We start from the raw sequence: 17500 nt of genomic DNA, 5'->3' as shown, positions 1-17500 counted from the left end.
GAGAAGGAGACTCTTCCTCGTAGAGTTTACCCCACTGTTCGATCCACAGGGCGAAGGCCTCGTCCTGACCACACAAGGACAAACACAATGAGGTCAGAGAGGTAACGAGGTCAGAGAGGTCAACGAGGTCAATGAATTGTAGTAACACATGAAGATACTCCAAAAAACCTACATCAGTGGTGAACTTTGACCTCTGTCTGTGGTTGACCTTTGACCTCTGTCTGTCTGTGGTTGACCTTTGACCTCTGTCTGTCTGTGGTTGAACTCTGACCTCTGTCTGTCTGTGCTTGACCTTTGACCTCTGTCTGTCTGTGCTTGACCTTTGACCTCTGTCTTACCTTCCAGTACATGAAGCTGACGGGGTCGACCACCGTGGGCTGGACTATCTCTCTTCCAGGGAAGATGCCCCAGGTCACAGCGTTGGGCTGCATGTCGTGGGCGTTGGTTCGGTTTTGACCCTGGACAAAACAAACCCATTAGACAGACGTCCTACACTTCTGTCCCATACTTGTGTCCTACATTTGTGTCCAGGTTCAATTCCTGGACTCTATGATGTTTCCATCAAATAAAAGTCTGAAACTTACACGGACCACATTGACTAAGAATTAGGGCTGTTTACTGGCAACAGTTTGGCGGTACGATACAAATCGCAATACTAGGATCACGATACGATATTTCGCAATATATCAAAATACTATTAACAAGCCGATATTTTTTGTTTTGTTTGTTTTTTGAAAAGATTATTTCCTGGAAAAACATATAGTGCAACATTTGGATAGATCCAGTTTGAACCTGCGGCTGAACTTACATGAACATTTACGATGTGGTAGTTGACGCGGGGCTCGTACTTCTTCAGGACTTGGAGCAGAGCAGTGACATTTTCACTGGAGGTGAAGAACTCCAGATAAGCCTGAAGACCACAGACAGAAGACCGTTAGAACACACAGGTTCTGGAGCAGTGACACCAGAGTCAGAACCCAGGGCCGGTACCTTCTGGAACACATAGCCTCCAGCCGGACCCCAGCCCACGATGGGGTCCGTGGAGGGTTTTCCATTGATGTTGGGCTGGGAGTTGATGGTGAGGACCCCCCGTCTATTGACCTTCTCCAGCTCCTCCTTCAGCAGGTTGGTCTCAGGGGCCAGGGGCTCATCGTTCCACGGCAGACACATGACCTGGAACCACAGAACACAGGTTCAGATGGACACCAGGGTTCCATGGGTCCTGCTGTAACTGGAGATGCACTACCTCTTTGTGTTTGTGTGTGTGTGTGTGTGTGTGTGTGTGTGTGTGTTAATTCTACGCTGATATCCAGAGGTCCAGTCCCAGTCCCAGTCCCAAACATTGTGTCAGTGTGTGTTCATATCCTGGCTGTTCCAGCATGGCAGTGGTGGTGTTGCGTTGCGCTGTGTTGTGTCATGGTGTGTTGTGTTGTTGCATTGTGTACCTTGTGTCCTCTGTGGTTGGGCTGGGCTGTGATGTAACAGGTGAACACTTCGTAGACGCTCTGCTCGTTCATCAGTTCATCTCCCCACATCTGCAGCAGAGCGTCTTTGGTAGACTTACTCTTCAGGTAGAACAGGTAGTAGTCATTTAACTCCCCGAATGCAGGAGAAGACGAGTTCCCCCTGATGAATTCAACAACAGGAAAACAATTCCACCTAAAACACCAACACCTCAAACATGTGCCTTCATTTTCATTTTCACTGTATTTTAGATTCAGAAGGACTGCGCTAACATTCCTCATAAACCCCGTTACCATCTGCCGTTGGGGAACTCATCCCAGTCCTGCGTCCTGTAGATGTAGCTCTTGGGTCTGGAAGCCCAGAAGATGGGACGAACATCCTCCACCCTCCGTTTGGGATGAGCGCTCACCGCCCACGGAAGAGGACGTCTGGAAAAACACAACACCAGACTGACTGAGGACCAGTTTCAGCTGTGGACGAAAATGACTCTGAACAGAGTTACTGAGCATTAAAAGACCGACAAATAATGATACTGTAACTACTAGATGATAATGACCAATAAGGAATCGGATCGATAAACAAAATCGATAACGGAATCAGAATCGTTAAATTCTTATGGTTTCCCATCCCTACTTGTACCCAGTGTGTTTTGGTGTTGTATGGTCAGCAGGTTCCAGACCTGGGGTCCTCAGTCCACAGGCCCAGCTGTCTCAGGACCTCCATGGTGGCCACCTCTCGGTTCAGAGTGTAGAAGTGAAGGCCCGACACCTTCCCGCTGTCCAGCAGCACACGGCACATCTGCACCGCCTGTTGGATCCCGTAGTTTCGGATAGCGGCGTCGTTGTCTTTGATGGGTTCGATCACTTTGGTGATCTCTTCCGGAACCTCCAGCTTTGACAGCTTGACGAGCTGACGCAGAGACTGGTACCCCTAAAGAAAGTCCGATCAGAGAGTCAGATTAAAAGGACGGAGACGGAAGTGAGGGAACATTTGTATGGAAACAACACCTTCAATAGTCCAGTAGATGAATGAGGAACAAACCCAACAAGTGCAGCCGCTGAAATGTCCTAAAGTAAAGACACATGGAAATGGACCCACTGCTGAGGAATGGGCCAATCACATTTCAGTATCAAGAACACACCTGTTCTTAAGCACCCACCCTCCTGTTCTCAGATTCCCTGTTTTACATCCAAGGAACAGCAGAGGTTACAGTAAGTTTTCATCAGGGTTTGTCTGTCTGTTTGTTTGTTTGTTAACAAGATAACTCAAAAAGGTATGGATGGACTTTGGCTGAAATTTTCAGTAAATGTTGATACTGGCACAAGGAACAAATGATTCAATTTTGGTAGTGGTGGTGGCGGGGGGGCTGATCTGCCTTGGGGGAGGTCTGCACTCTCTGAGTGCTTTTCTAGTTTTCTTTAGTTTAAATTAATGTATAATGTGTTCAAAGTAAACTCAACCTCATGTCATATTAACACTAGGGCTGGGTAAAAAAATCGATTCGATCGATCTCAGATCGATTTCGTTTTTTTCGTAGTGGATGAGATCGATTTTTCAGAGCAGGACCAGGAGTACGCAGAAGCGTGGGCAGCTCCATCTTGCAAACACCTGGGGAAGATGAGGCGTTTTGGTCTCACTGGTGACAGCTCTGGCGCGGAAAAGATGTGGAGGAAGGGTGGTGAAAACCCCTCCTCTGGAGGTCCACCTGGCCTCAAACTGGAACCCACAGTGTGAAGGAACTGGACGCCCAGAGGTTCTCTGAGGAGAGTCGCAGAAGTCGATCGTTCTTGGAAAAATAACTTGAATCCACACTATCACCTATGGCTGCGTATGGAGTTAGAGGAAGAGGAAAGAGACAATAGGCCCTTTCCCACCGCAGGAACTTTTGCAGGAACTTTTGCAGGAACTTTCTGTATTCCCCTGAACTTTCAAAGTTCCTGGTGCGTTTCCACCGAAAATTACCCCGGTAACTGACCCTCCCCCGGCCCCGAATTTACCCCGAAAAAGTTCCCTGTACAGAGATAGTACTTTCCAGATTACCAGGAACTTTAAGGGGCGGAGCTGTGTGCTGGAGAAGGCTGAGTGGTGGACTAGACTGACAGCGTTTACACATTCTGTTCACCACCAAGATTTAACTCATTTCATTTCCACAAGCTTTGGATTTTGATAATTCGGAAAATGGAACAAAAGAGAAGCTACAACAAGTGGACGGACGACGAGGAAATTCAGACGGACTTTGAATCACAGACATGAAACGAGCGAGTAAAAGCCGTCGGAGCCAAATATAAGACACAAGCCAAAAGAAATACGAGGAAAGAAGAAGAAGTGTATGCAGGATTAAAAGAAACTAAAGGAGCACAACGGTCGCAGTGGATCTGACTGTGGAACAAACCAATGGTCTGAATAGGACACAAATATTCACTGTTTAGTTGGTTCACTGCTGTAACAGTATCAGCGGAACATCAGCTGTTTAGACAACAGTGAAGTCCAGTTAACCTAATGCTAATGCTAATGCTAACTGGTCAACAGTCTGACACTAAACCTAAATCATAGAACTGGATGGATTTGTGTTGTCGCCATGAGCTGAACACTGATTTATTCTGTATGTTTGTGATTTCCACCTGAAATGGACCGGACGGACTCGCCTCTTTTTCTGAACCTGCGGCTTGTTTGTGTCCTGGTCCAACATCTACTGTTTACAACGACCCAGGTCAGACATGTGACCCCTAACCCTAACGGCCCAGGTCAGACATGTGACCCCTGACCCTAACGGCCCAGGTCAGACAGGTCACATGACACATCACACTGGTAGCAATCTGTCATCATGTGTTCTGTTATTCATTTCAACATTTTTATTACTTTTCTTGTAGGAAAGTGAAAAAGGGACCAGGACCATGGAGTTCCAGACCGGCTGTCCTGGACCAGCTGGACCAGACCCTGGTCCAAAAGCCTGAACCTTTCACACGTTTATTTCCCTTTTAATCTCAAGGCACCTTGTTTTGTTTAAAATTTTTAAAAAAATCTAACCTAATACTGTCTGTTCATTTACAAGGCATCAAAATATGAGTATCAGTACTTTTATCAGTAATCTGCAGTTGAATTAAATGCAGTCATTTGAGTAAATCTGTCTGACTTTAGGGTTGAACCTGGACTAAATCTGTAAAACAACAGAAATGAAACAGAACCATCCATCACACATAAAGTTAGATGTGATTTAGTTTAAGGAATGAGAAGCTGAAAATACATGTTCTACCATTTTTAAATACAAATTAAGGATCTGTAATGATGGTTAACTTCATTTAAAATGTATTCCAGATGGATTCACTGATTCAACAACCAGTAAAACGTTAAACCCAACCCGTCCACTTCAGTTCTGTGTCATTTTATTGAAGTAGAGGTTAGTTTGTGAATGGACATGAACTGGACTACAGGTTCTGGTTCTGCTCCTCATACATCATCAACCTGGTTTGAACAAATTACCCTGAACTTTCAGGTGTGGTGGAAACGCAGTTACCAGGAACTCTTTTACCCCAAAAAGTTCTTGGTAAATGAGTTCCTGGTAATAAAGTTCCTGGGCCTTTTGGTGGGAAAGGGCCTAATGTCCGACCGCTATCCCCCCCCCCCCCGGCCCCCATCCCCGCCCAACAGAGCACACATCTGAATTTTTTGCATTTGAATTTTTTGCATCTGAATTTAGATAAATTTCAGTACAAAAACAAATTCAGTGCTAGAAATTCAATAGCTTTTATAATTCAAAATCTGATGAGACAGATTTACTTCCATACCCTTCTAATGACCCATTTGAGAACATCAAATGGTTTTTATTAAAACTGATCATTTATCATGTCCATCCAAAAACACAGAGGTCCTATTGTATCTCTGAGCTGTGGAACATGCTCCAGAGAATGAACCCTCCAGTATGTGAGCCTGAAGGACCATGCTCCAGAGGATGAACCCTCCAGTATACAAGCCTGAAGGACCATGCTCCAGAGGACGAACCCCCCAGTATAGGAGCCTGAAGGACCATGCTCCAGAGGACAAACCCTCCAGTATAGGAGCCTGAAGGACCATGCTCCAGAGGACAAACCCTCCAGTATATGAGCCTGAAGGACCAAGCTCCAGAGGATGAACCCTCCAGTATACGAGCCTGAAGGACCATGCTCCAAAGGATGAACCCTCCAGTATATGAGTCTGAAGGACCTTACCTGAATGGGGAAGATTCCGGGCAGGATGGGACATGTGATCCCAATGGCCCTGCAGTCGTCTAAAAACTTCAGGAAAGTGTCGGCCCTGAAGAACAGCTGGGTGATGACGAAGTCTGCTCCGGCGTCCACCTTCTCCTTCAGGTGTTGCAGATCTTCTTCATAACTGCCTGCCTCAGGGTGTCCTGTGGGATATCCTGTCCACACAAACAGGTCTGAATTAGGACTAGGGCTGTGTATCGGCAAGAATCTGACGATAGGATACCAATCACAATTCTAGGATCACGATACGATATATCATGATTCTGTTAAAAAGGCAATTCTTTGTTTCTTTTTTAAAATATTATTTCCTTGAAGAATTGAACTACAACAGAAATCTGCACTAACACTAAAAACATTTGTATTTGATCCCAACAGGATCTAATGTTCTATCACCAAATGTTCCAACTGTGTTCAAACTGAAATTCTGTTTCACAGACATTCCAGTTTCAGATCCTGTTCAAATGTTCAGATTCTATTAGTTCACAACTAACATCAGAACAGGATTGGAGTTCAATCCAAACAAAGGAACCAACATTATTGAATAAAAGAGTGTGAAATAAGAATAAATAAAATAGAAACAAAAAGAAAAACAAAAATGAACCCCCACAATATCTGCATTTGAATAAATACCTAAAAATATCGATACAGTGCTTTGGAATATCGATACAGTATTGTGAAATTTAACTAGGGCTGGGTATCATGGCCAATTTCCATGATCGATTCGATTTCGATTCATAAGGTTCTGAATCGATTAATCACGATTTGATTCAATTTGATCCAGTATCAATTCAATTCAGTATTAATTGATTGATTCAGATTAATTTAGTGATACCAAAATACAATATTGAGTTGTAACCTGATTATTTGATTACCGCAGTCATGCAACACATCAATACTGGGATCAATATTGATTCATTGGGGGGGGGGGGGGGGGGGGGGTAGTGTAGCATAGCGTAGCAGTCGGACATTGTTGCTTTACTGTTCATCCAAGTTATTATTCCAAGAACAACCGGCTTCTGCGACTCTCCTTGGAGAGGGCGTCCAGTTCCTTCACACTGCAGGTTCCAGTATGAGTTGAGGCCTGGCGTACCTCCAGAGGAGGGATTTTCCCCACCCTTCCTCCGTGTCTTTTCCGTGCCAGAGCCGTCAGGGGGTTCGCAAGATGGAGCCGGCCGCGCTGCTGCGTACTCCCGGTCCTGCTCTGAAAAATCGATCTTATCCACTTTTAATCGATTACGCAAAATTAAAACGAAATCGATCTAAGATTGATTAAATCGATTTTTTTACCCAGCCCTAAATTTAATATCGCAATATATTGTTGAACTGATATTTTCTTACACCCCTAATTAGGACTGGCCCATGAAACATCTCCAAACAGGACTGTAATAACATTTAGAACATCAAACATGGGACGCTTTGGACCATTTGACTTGATATGAATAGAAGTTCAGTCCAAATGCAGAAGTACAGATCAGGGGGTCAAACTCAAATACACAGTGGGCCAAACTTAAAAACTGGGGCAAAGTTGCGGAACAAACTCGATATTTACTGAACTATTGAATAAAACTGAGCATGTTTTCCCTTCTCTCCAGATATATAAGCTGATGAAAAACGTTTTCATCTGAACACAAACTTCAGTTGCTTAAACATTGAATCTGGAACAAGCAAAGCTTATATTATAAACACATGAGGAAAAAAAACAGTGGCATTCTTTTCTTATTGTTATTAAACTAAATAAATTAAAATTAATTCTTATTCCTCTCCATATGTAGCCTTTAGAGTTAATTTTCAGAGTGAACCCTTTATTTTTTAACAGGCCAACAACAAAACAACCCCAAAAATTAGTGAATGAATATGTTTATACTGACCCAGACTATACAGAGACTTCAATGTGTGATCAGGTTTCAATGGAAGCAAGTGGAGTCCAAAAATTATGACCTTTTCTACACAACACTGGTCTCAATCTCCTGTCTTACCTGTTCTTCTATATTTTAGTTTTGTTGAATCAGGACTCATTTTTCATTATTTTGATTTAATGTTGCAAAAGTCTGCATAATGCTGTGATTCAATCCATGAATCAATTCAAACTGAATTTATAAAATCAACACCAAAGCCTGAAATCTGTGGCTGCAGGTGTATTTTACCTCTTATGATTGACAGAACAAAAGTACAAATGAACTGAGGGAATTCCTGTTCCAACTGGAACCGTCATCTAAAATACTGACAGTATTCTTCCTGGCTTTAGTTTGAAACAGTTGCTGACTGTTCTGTGACTGTATGTGGACTCTGAGTGCGTTACATACCAGCGACGCAGATGTCGAAGTAGTCGTCGAACTCTGAGCGGATGTGTTTGACCAGGTCGATGGCGTAGTTGAAGCCTTCCTCCTCTTCCTCCCAGTCTGCTCCCACTGGGTCTGCAAGAATACAAAAAAAAACAACTGACATGACTGTTACTGAACAGGAGGATTATTACCTCCACCAGGAGGTACTGTGATCACTTTGCTTTGTGTGTTTGTGTGTTTGTATGTTTGTTAGCAAGATAACTCAAAAAGTTATGGATGGATTTTCATAAAAATTTCAGGAAATGTTGATACTGGCACAAGGAACAACATGTTTAAATTTTGGTGGTGATCGGGGGGGGCAGATCTGTCTTGGTGGAGGTCTGTGCTCTCTGAGTGCTTTTCTTGTAATTAGATGCATTCCCTATCCTTCTCAGCTGTCCCAGTTACGAGTAACCTACAATGTGTTGCAGGCTTCAGTTTCAGTTTAGTGACCTTTGACCTGACACTGACCTCTGGACTGGAAAATCCAATCAGTTCATCCCTCCCAGCATTCCAACACCAACAAGTACACGTATGGTTAGAAATGTGTTTTGGACTGAGCCTGCTTTGACCTTAAGGAGGTCCCTGTAACTGATGTTCCAGGTTCATCTGACCAGGCCTCCTGTTTCACAAACCCAGCAGATGACCACAGAAGCCCAGGAATGATGGAGCTGGAGCTGACTGGACAGCGGTGTGGCCTTCACTATGACACTGAGCTCTACTCAGGTGTCACATGGACATGAAGGGGACAGTGTCAGTAAAATGAATGATCACAATGACATAAACAGGTTCTGCTGGGTCGGTCCCAGGGACGATGTCAGCTGGTACCATGCTGGACAGATACGATACCTGATACCAGAACCACAGGTTCTGGTACATGTTCTTTTGATCTGCAGTGGACCGAACCAGTAAAATAAGAACAGAATAACCTGTAAATAATCACAACTCAGAATTTTTGTCTTTGTTTTAGTGCAAAAAACCCATTAAATTAAGAAAATACTTACTTTTAGAAACTATATAAAAAAAAAAGATGTGAATAACCTGAAAAAACTGAAATTTCTTCAGAAAAATCAGTGTAATTTTCTCACTCGTCTTCCTCCACTTCTCATTAGTCCATGTGCATTCTGGATCAGATCTACAAAGACACTAAACACTGAGGAACAGGAAGAAAAGAGTTCAAACTGGACTGAATTTAATACAGACATTTCAGGTTGGGCACATTTGTTCAGGTTAGTCACATTTTTTTTTTTTGTACTTTATTTTTTATTGTTTTCATATGAAATACAAAACAAAAGAGAAAAAAAAAACGGTCACAGGTACATTCACACATTTACAGACTGTTTACTGTCCACAGATTGAATGAAAAAGTCCCATTTTTTCCAGTACTTTACACCCTTATGCTGTTGTAGGCGGAGATTGTATGTCATCATTTCCATTAAATGGATTTGGTTGACAATTTTTATCACCAAAGAAATTGAGGGAGGGTCCTTTTTAAGCCAGTATTTGGTGATGGCTTTTTTGCCTGCGGCAAGCAGTATTCTAAATAAATATATGTCTCTTTCCTGTAATTCCTCTGGGGGAATGCTAAAAAACAAAGTAGCCAATGACATATCAAAATGAACACCAAAAACTGAATACATCAATTTAATCATCTCTCCCCAAAAGCCAACAACACCAGGACAGGACCAGAATACATGTACTTGATCTGCCTCGAGTGAACCGCACTCCCTCCAGCAGGAAAAATGAACTCCAGAAGAATGTGATTTTCGTGCGGGTGTAATAAAGAAACGGACCAGACATTTCCAACAAAAACCCCTCCATGATAGTGAATTTGTAGTACAGTTTTGAGACTTCCACCCCTCTGACCAGATCTCATTTGGTATTTCCTCTTGCAGGTCCCTCTCCCATTGTTTTTTTGCGTGAAAATATATCTCATTGTCTTTTGAATACAAAGCTGTATAAATTTTACCAGTGATGTTTTTGTTACTGGAACCTTTATAGGCTTCTACCAGTATTTGAATTAGATGAGAGGGAGCCTCTGTCATAGAACATTGTATTTCCTTTACAAAGTAATCACGGAGTTGGAGATATCTGAAAAAATCATGTTTACCAAGTCCAAATTTGAGAGAAAGATTTTGAAAACTGTCCATCTGTCCTTTTGAAAGTATCCTGCAGAAAGCAGTTAGACCATGTTTAGACCACGGTCTAAATCTGTAGTCATGTAGTGCAGGTTAGAAGTGCGGGTCACTCACAGGCCAGTTTAGGATCTGAATTTGTTTATGAAGTCCAAATGTCTTGACCACTTGTAACCAAATTTTAATTGAGTTACATTCACATAAATTGTCCAACTGTAGGGCTGCTCTAGCGCAGTCCAGACAGCCAAGAACTGAAGGTAATGGAAGTTCAGTGGAGGAAAACTCCATGCCTTTCCATTTGGCCGTATAGGACTCACTACACCAAAGTACTAGTGATCTTACTTGGGCTGCGATGTAATAATGTTTAAGGCAAGGTAAGGCCATGCCTCCCCTGTCCCTCGGCAGCTGTAAGACAGAGAGCTTTATCCGTGGTCTTTTTGTTCCCCAAACAAATCTAGAAATATGCTTGTCTCTGAATTGTTTCAGTGGAACCTCTACTGGTAAAGCCATGAATAAATATAATAATTTAGGAAGGATTACCATTTTAATTGACCTTATTCTATCACCGATGTCTAGGGGAAGCAAAGTCCATCTTTCCAAATCCTTGTAAATTTTTTTATAAATTTTTTCATAATTTGTAGCAAAGAGAGAGGTCAAGTCCCTTGGCAAGGACACACTTAAATACTGAATAAGGGATGAGTTCCAGTTAAATTTATATTTTTCAATTAAGTCTGGAGTGGGGATAAAATTAAATAAAAGGGCCTGCGTTTTATGCACGTTAAGTGAGTATCCTGATAGAGATCCATACATTTAGAGGACATTCATAAGCAGGGGTACCCCAGAACCTGGATTTTGTAATGTTACCAACACGTCATCTGCATACAAACAAATTTTATATTCAACACCTCCTATAATAATACCGCGTAGCTTCTTCTCCTCTCTGATCATCTGGGCTAAGGGTTCAATGAACAAATTGAACAGGGCGGGGCTAAGAGGGTAGCCCTGCCTACAGCCTCTTTGTAGATTTATAGGGTTAGATAAGCCTCCATTTATTTTTATCATTGCAGTTGGATTTGAATATAGTGCCATTATGCATTTTATAAATTGATCTGAGAAGCCAAAATGACCCATTGCCTGATACAGGAAGTGCCAACTTACAGAATCAAAGGCCTTCTCAGCATCTAAGCTGAGAAGGACTGCACTGGAATTTGTCTTTGTTATATAGTCAATAGTATGAATAGCCCTACGTATGTTATTGTGTGTTTGGCGTTCTTTAACAAACCCTGTTTGATCCTCATCTATGAGGAAGGATATTGTGTCCTCCATCCTTCTGGCCAAGATTGATGCAAAAAGTTTATAATCCATGTTTAGAACACTAATGGGTCTGTATGATTTACAATCTAGTTTGTCCTTTCCCTCTTTATGAATCACTGAAATATAAGCCTCCCTCCACGAAGGAGGGGGGGCACCTCCTTTCACTATTTGATTGAAACAGTTTTTGAGTAGTGGTAAAAGTGGTTCTCTCATCAACTTGTACCACTCTGCTGGGTATCCATCTGTGCCCAGTGATTTATTTGTTTTAAGAGCAGAGATTGCTCCATTAATTTCCGAATCTGTGATTTCTGATGTGAGAGATTTGTTATGGAACTCACCCAAAGTGGGGAGATCAAGTGAATTTAAAAATTGTTCAATTTTTTCTACATTAGTTTCACCTGGTTGAGTATATAAATTTGTATAGTATTTTTCAAATGAACTGTGTATTTCCTTTAATTTGGTTGACATTTTATTCGTAATTGGATCCTTAATTTTATGAATTGATCTTTCCACTTGTTGCTTACGTAGCCTCCACGCTAGCAGTTTTGCAGCCTTTGGTCCAGCCTCATAATATCTCTGTTTCATGTATCTGATCTGTTTCTCAGTGTCTACACTATAGATTTTGTCTATCTCTTGTTTGATCGATCGCATTAAAGACAAAAATAAAGGGTTTTTATTATGGATATAACATTTTTCCATTGCCCTTAATTTAGTTTCTAAGTCATGTAATTGTTTGGCTTTCATTTTTTTATGGAACACAGCTTTTGCTATAAGCTTTCCTCTAAGATAAGCCTTTCCTGTATCCCAAAGAATTGGGGGGCTAACCTCTCCATTATCATTAAAAGATAGAAAGTCCTTGAATTCCTCCACTAATTCTTTTTTATATGTCTCATTATTTAGCATCCCAATATTCAATCTCCAGTTTGTTTTCTTTCTAAGTCCGTCCAGGTGTAAGTTACAAAGCAGACCTGCATGGTCCGAGAGGTCCCTTTGGCCTATTTTACAATGTTTTACTCTGTAACACTCATTAGTAAACATTAAGAAATAATCAATACGTGAATGCATATCATGACGGACAGAGTAAAAAGTAAAGTCTTTTTCTCGTCCATGCAGGTCACGCCAGACATCGGTTAGACCAAGAAGTTTCACTGTCTTATTTACCCAAATTTCAGCCGAATTCTTCTTTCTCTTTTGATTTGTGGTATAGGTTAGTCACATTTTATTGGTACAGGAGAGTTTGGAAATGGAAATATTTTCATCATTTAATGTTATTTTTCACACTAAAACAAAGACAAACATATGAAGTTTATCGACGTAATGTAACATTTTTTTCACATCAAACCAAGAACAAAATATGGAGTCATTATTTTTGTAGGTTCTTCTGCTGTTATTTAACTTGACATTATATTGGTCCGTACGTGGAACATGAACTAAAATGAGTTCCACAGCCTTGACTGTAGAATTCAAACTCATCCCAGGGGTCGGATTGGAACCTTTCACGGGCTGCATTTGGCCCCCGGGTCGCATGTTTGACACCCCTGCCTTAAAGTGACACTGACCCACATCGAAACTTACTTTTTGCCATCGAAGTTATTTTCAGCCAAAGTAAACTGAAACTGCCATGATGATGCTCAGTGTTAGGGTCCCTGAACGCCTCTTCTGCCCTCTTACCTCCCCTCAGCGTTAGGGTCCCTGAACGCCTCTTCTGCCCTCTTACCTCCCCTCAGTGTTAGGGTCCCTGAACGCCTCTTCTGCCCTCTTACCTCCCCTCAGCGTTAGTGTCCCTGAACGCCTCTTCTGCCCTCTTACCTCCCCTCAGCGTTAGTGTCCCTGAACGCCTCTTCTGCCCTCTTACCTCCCCTCAGCGTTAGGGTCCCTGAACGCCTCTTCTGCCCTCTTACCTCCCCTCAGCGTTAGTGTCCCTGAACGCCTCTTCTGCCCTCTTACCTCCCCTCAGCGTTAGTGTCCCTGAACGCCTCTTCTGCCCTCTTACCTCCCCTCAGCGTTAGGGTCCCTGAACGCCTCTTCTGCCCTCTTACCTCCCCTCAGCGTTAGTGTCCCTGAACGCCTCTTCTGCCCTCTTACCTCCCCTCAGTGTTAGGGTCCCTGAACGCCTCTTCTGCCCTCTTACCTCCCCTCAGCGTTAGTGTCCCTGAACGCCTCTTCTGCCCTCTTACCTCCCCTCAGTGCCATGATGTTCTTCAGCCCCAGGCGTTTGGCTTTCTCCAGGTATCCTGTGATCTTGTGGGTGGTCTGGTTGCAGCAGGTCAGGTGCAGGACGCTCTCCAGGCCGCAGTAGTTGACCGCCGTGCTGGCGATCATCATGGAGGACGTCTCTTTGTCCGAGCCCGGGTCCCCCGCCGGATGCCACGTGATGTCGATGAACAGGGGTCCTCCAGAACCCATACGGTCGAACCTGAGGGATGAGTCCAGACTGAGTACTGGGACCAGTGGAGTCTAGGACAACTGAGACCAACAGGGGTCAAACATGAGGCCTGGGGCCAAATCCAGCCCGCCACAGGGTCCGATCTGGCCCTGTAGGATGGATCTGTGACATGCAAAAATTACACTGAAGATATTCACAATCAATGGTGTAAAAATCCTTTTATTTCAGGTTCCATACAGACACATGTAAACCAGTTAGATCTCAATTGGGTCAGACCAGAAAAACACGATCATAATAACCGATAAATAATGACAACTGCAGATTTAATCTATTTTTTTAGTGTAAAAAAGTGAAATTACATGAAACTCTTTCCATTTCCAAACTCTCCTGTACCAATAAAATGTGACTAACCTGAACAAATGTGTCCAACCTGAAATGTCTGTATTAAATTCAGTCCAGTTTGAACTCTTTTCTTCCTGTTCCTCAGTGTTTAGTGTCTTTGGAGATCTGATCCAGAATGCACATGGACTAATGAGAAGTGGAGGAAGAAGACTGAGAAAATTACACTGATTTTACTGAAGAAATGTCCGTTTTTTCAGGTTATTCACATCTTTTTTGTTTGAATAGTTTATAAAAGTAAGTATTTTCATAATTAATTGGGTTTTTTGCACTAAAACACAGACATAAATTGTCAGTTGTCATTATTTATTCTGTTCTTAGTTTACTGGTTGGGTCCACTGCAGATCAGATCAGACTGAATGTGGAACCTGAAAGAACAGGAGTTTGAGAACCCTGGTGTAAAATCTTCCTCCTAAATCCTGGACAGGTTGGACCCACCTGTGTTTAACCCTTTCATGTATACTGGTCACTCCAGTGGTCACTCCAGTGGACAGTTCTTCTCCAGCTGTTCTCTTGTATATTCATGGGTTTTATTGTTTTAGTTTCATATCAGCCAACACAGTGGACACTTATGCACCATCCCATAATAATAGACTGACATTCAGACCATTACTGTAACTTTCCTGTTCTTTTATTTACATCAATTGTTAATAGTTATTAGACTGTAATTAACAGAGTTTTGTTTTGTTTTTTAAACACATTTTTTTTTCTTTTTTTGCACATTACCTGGGTGAGTAATAACTAGTATTATAGAACGTTAAAATGTGAGACAACATCAGATTAGCAGCATTAACCTCCTGAGACCCAGGAAAGTGATTTTTTTTTACTTTTTTTCCATTAAACAATTGCCTTGATTGGAAACTATATAATACAACAGGTTTTTTTGTTTGTTTGTTTTTCCGAAACATTCTTTTAAATTATTTTTATTTATTTATTATTTTTAATGGAATGTCCTTTACAATGGACAGCATTTTTTAAGTAAAACTGTCAAACTTTTGTCCCCTACAGAGGATAAAAATGCATTGCTGGGTCTCAGGAGGATAAAAATGCTTTTATTTAATAGTTTTCACACAGTATGTCAGTAAATGCATGTTTCTGAGCTTCAAAAATTAAATGAACGGTGTTCAGCTGAGTGGACATTTTTGTAACTCCATGAAAAATAGGTTCATTAAAAGAAAAAAAAGAAAAGAAAAATGAATCACATTGTTTTTTTCATGCCTAAAAAGGAATAAAAACACTAAGGAAAAAAATCTTGATTAAGGTTCTGATAATTCATGCATGAAAGGGTTAAAACCTTCCTCCTAAATCCGGACAGGTTGGACTCACCTGGAGATGAGGTTGACCGCTCCGCTGGCCGTGCGAGGTGGAAAGAACTCCAGGGAGAACCAGCGGTCCCCAGACTCCGTCCTGCGGCGCATCTTGTCCCGTAGCCGGTCGGAGCGGTCGGCCTCTAGCACCGGTGTGGAACAGCGGGAACTGTCCTTGGAACTGTCCCCGCCGCTGGTACTGGCGCCGCTGGAGTCGCTCTTGAACGACTGCCAGCTGCCGTCTCCTCTGGGAACCTGGTTCACCATGGCGTCAGTTCAAAACAAACTGGGACAAACAAAACAAACACACGCTCAAAGCAGGCCTTTATGTTTTCCGTCAGCCACATTTTATATTTATATAGCACCAAATTACTACATTGTAAAATAAAAACAAAAAAAAACCCAAAACATTATTCCAGCAGCAAGGGTGCCAAAAAAATACTGTTAAATAACATAAAATAACCATCTCATAAAAATACAGTTTTTTGCCCTAACTTTACATGAGATTTTGCATAATTTTTTGACTTTTTAACGTTTAATAAAGAATATTTTCATATATTAAAACAATCCAATTCCCTATAAATAAATAAATAAATAAATAAATAAATATACATATATACATATATATATATATGTATATATACACATATATATGTGTGTGTTTATATATATACACACACATGTATATATATATATATATATATATATATATATACGCACATACACACACACACACATATATATATACATACATACATTTATAAATAAACAAATATATATATACATATACATATATACACATATATATATATATATACACATACACACATATATACATATATACACACACACATATATACACACACACACACACACATATACATACACACACACATATACATACACACACACACACACACACATATATATATATATATATATATATATATATATATATATATATATATATATATATATATATATATATATATATGTATATATATAATGTTCAATGAGACTCAATTGTCCAATCCACTGATAAAAACTGTATTTGGACAGTTTATCAGTGCTTATACATGTCATACATTCACAAAAATACATTTATTCAACAGTTTTGTTGTGAAACCTCCTGTAATTACACAAGATATTTGTCAATGAACAAACAAGTCTGGTTCAACTGACAGAACTAATACTTCTGTTACTGTTGATTATCAGTAATTTTATCTTGTTTTAATATTTTTTTTACAGTATTAAACTTTAAATTAACAGTTTAATCTCATAAATAGAAAAGAAATATTTGTGAAATTACGATACATTTGCAAATGTATTTTAACTGTATTTTTCTGTGAAAAAAGAAAAAAATTCTTTTAAAAAATGGAAATTTTATGGTTATTCATTGTTAGTTTTTTCGTATTCTTTAACAGTTGACATGTCAAATCACAGTCTGTTGTTGTCATTTCATTGATATTTCCTGTATCTTAAAAATATCTGTAAAATGAACTGAAAATTTTGTTAAACTGCAGATGTTTTTTACAGTGTACAGTTACATCATAACTAGGGCTGTAAGAAAATATCAGTTCTGCATTATCCTCCTCAGATCCAGCTGTGGGTTTTCTGTCCACATTTATGGACAAGAGTTTCACAATTTTATACAAAAAAAAGAAAAGCAAACTGTCCACCACAAAGGACATTCCATCAAAATTTGAAAAACTGCATCTGAAAACACTGTTGCATCATGATGTTTCCAATATAGGCACTGATTTAATAAAAAAACAAAAAAAGCTGGTACTTTCCTGGGTCTGAGGAGGATATATCGTGATATTTCATTTCATAATACTGTATCGATATTAAAAAGTACTGTATTTATATTTTTAGGTATTTATTCAAATGCAGATATTGTGGAGGTTCATTTTTGTTTTTCTTTTTTATT

At 40.7% G+C, this 17500-nt stretch overlaps 1 protein-coding gene across 1 annotated transcript in view; it reads right to left on the bottom strand.

The window, feature by feature from the left end:
* mthfr (methylenetetrahydrofolate reductase (NAD(P)H)) overlaps window positions 1-17500 on the bottom strand; it is an 18912-nt gene that overhangs the window by 196 nt on the left and 1216 nt on the right. The window contains exons 2-12 of the mRNA XM_030139900.1: window positions 15590-15856; window positions 13656-13894; window positions 8012-8122; window positions 5670-5863; window positions 2144-2394; window positions 1758-1892; window positions 1446-1626; window positions 991-1173; window positions 809-910; window positions 339-458; window positions 1-64 (exon numbers count right to left, since the gene is read on the bottom strand). The exon at window positions 1-64 is cut by the window's left edge and continues 196 nt beyond it. Of these exons, the coding sequence (XP_029995760.1) occupies window positions 1-64; window positions 339-458; window positions 809-910; window positions 991-1173; window positions 1446-1626; window positions 1758-1892; window positions 2144-2394; window positions 5670-5863; window positions 8012-8122; window positions 13656-13894; window positions 15590-15837 (1828 nt within the window). The 5' untranslated portion in view covers window positions 15838-15856. The remainder of the gene's footprint in view (window positions 65-338; window positions 459-808; window positions 911-990; window positions 1174-1445; window positions 1627-1757; window positions 1893-2143; window positions 2395-5669; window positions 5864-8011; window positions 8123-13655; window positions 13895-15589; window positions 15857-17500) is intronic.

Source organism: Sphaeramia orbicularis, chromosome 7, assembly GCF_902148855.1.
Source record: "Sphaeramia orbicularis chromosome 7, fSphaOr1.1, whole genome shotgun sequence".
NCBI classification, from domain to species: domain Eukaryota; kingdom Metazoa; phylum Chordata; class Actinopteri; order Kurtiformes; family Apogonidae; genus Sphaeramia; species Sphaeramia orbicularis.
This window is presented reverse-complemented; position numbering and strand designations above follow the sequence as displayed.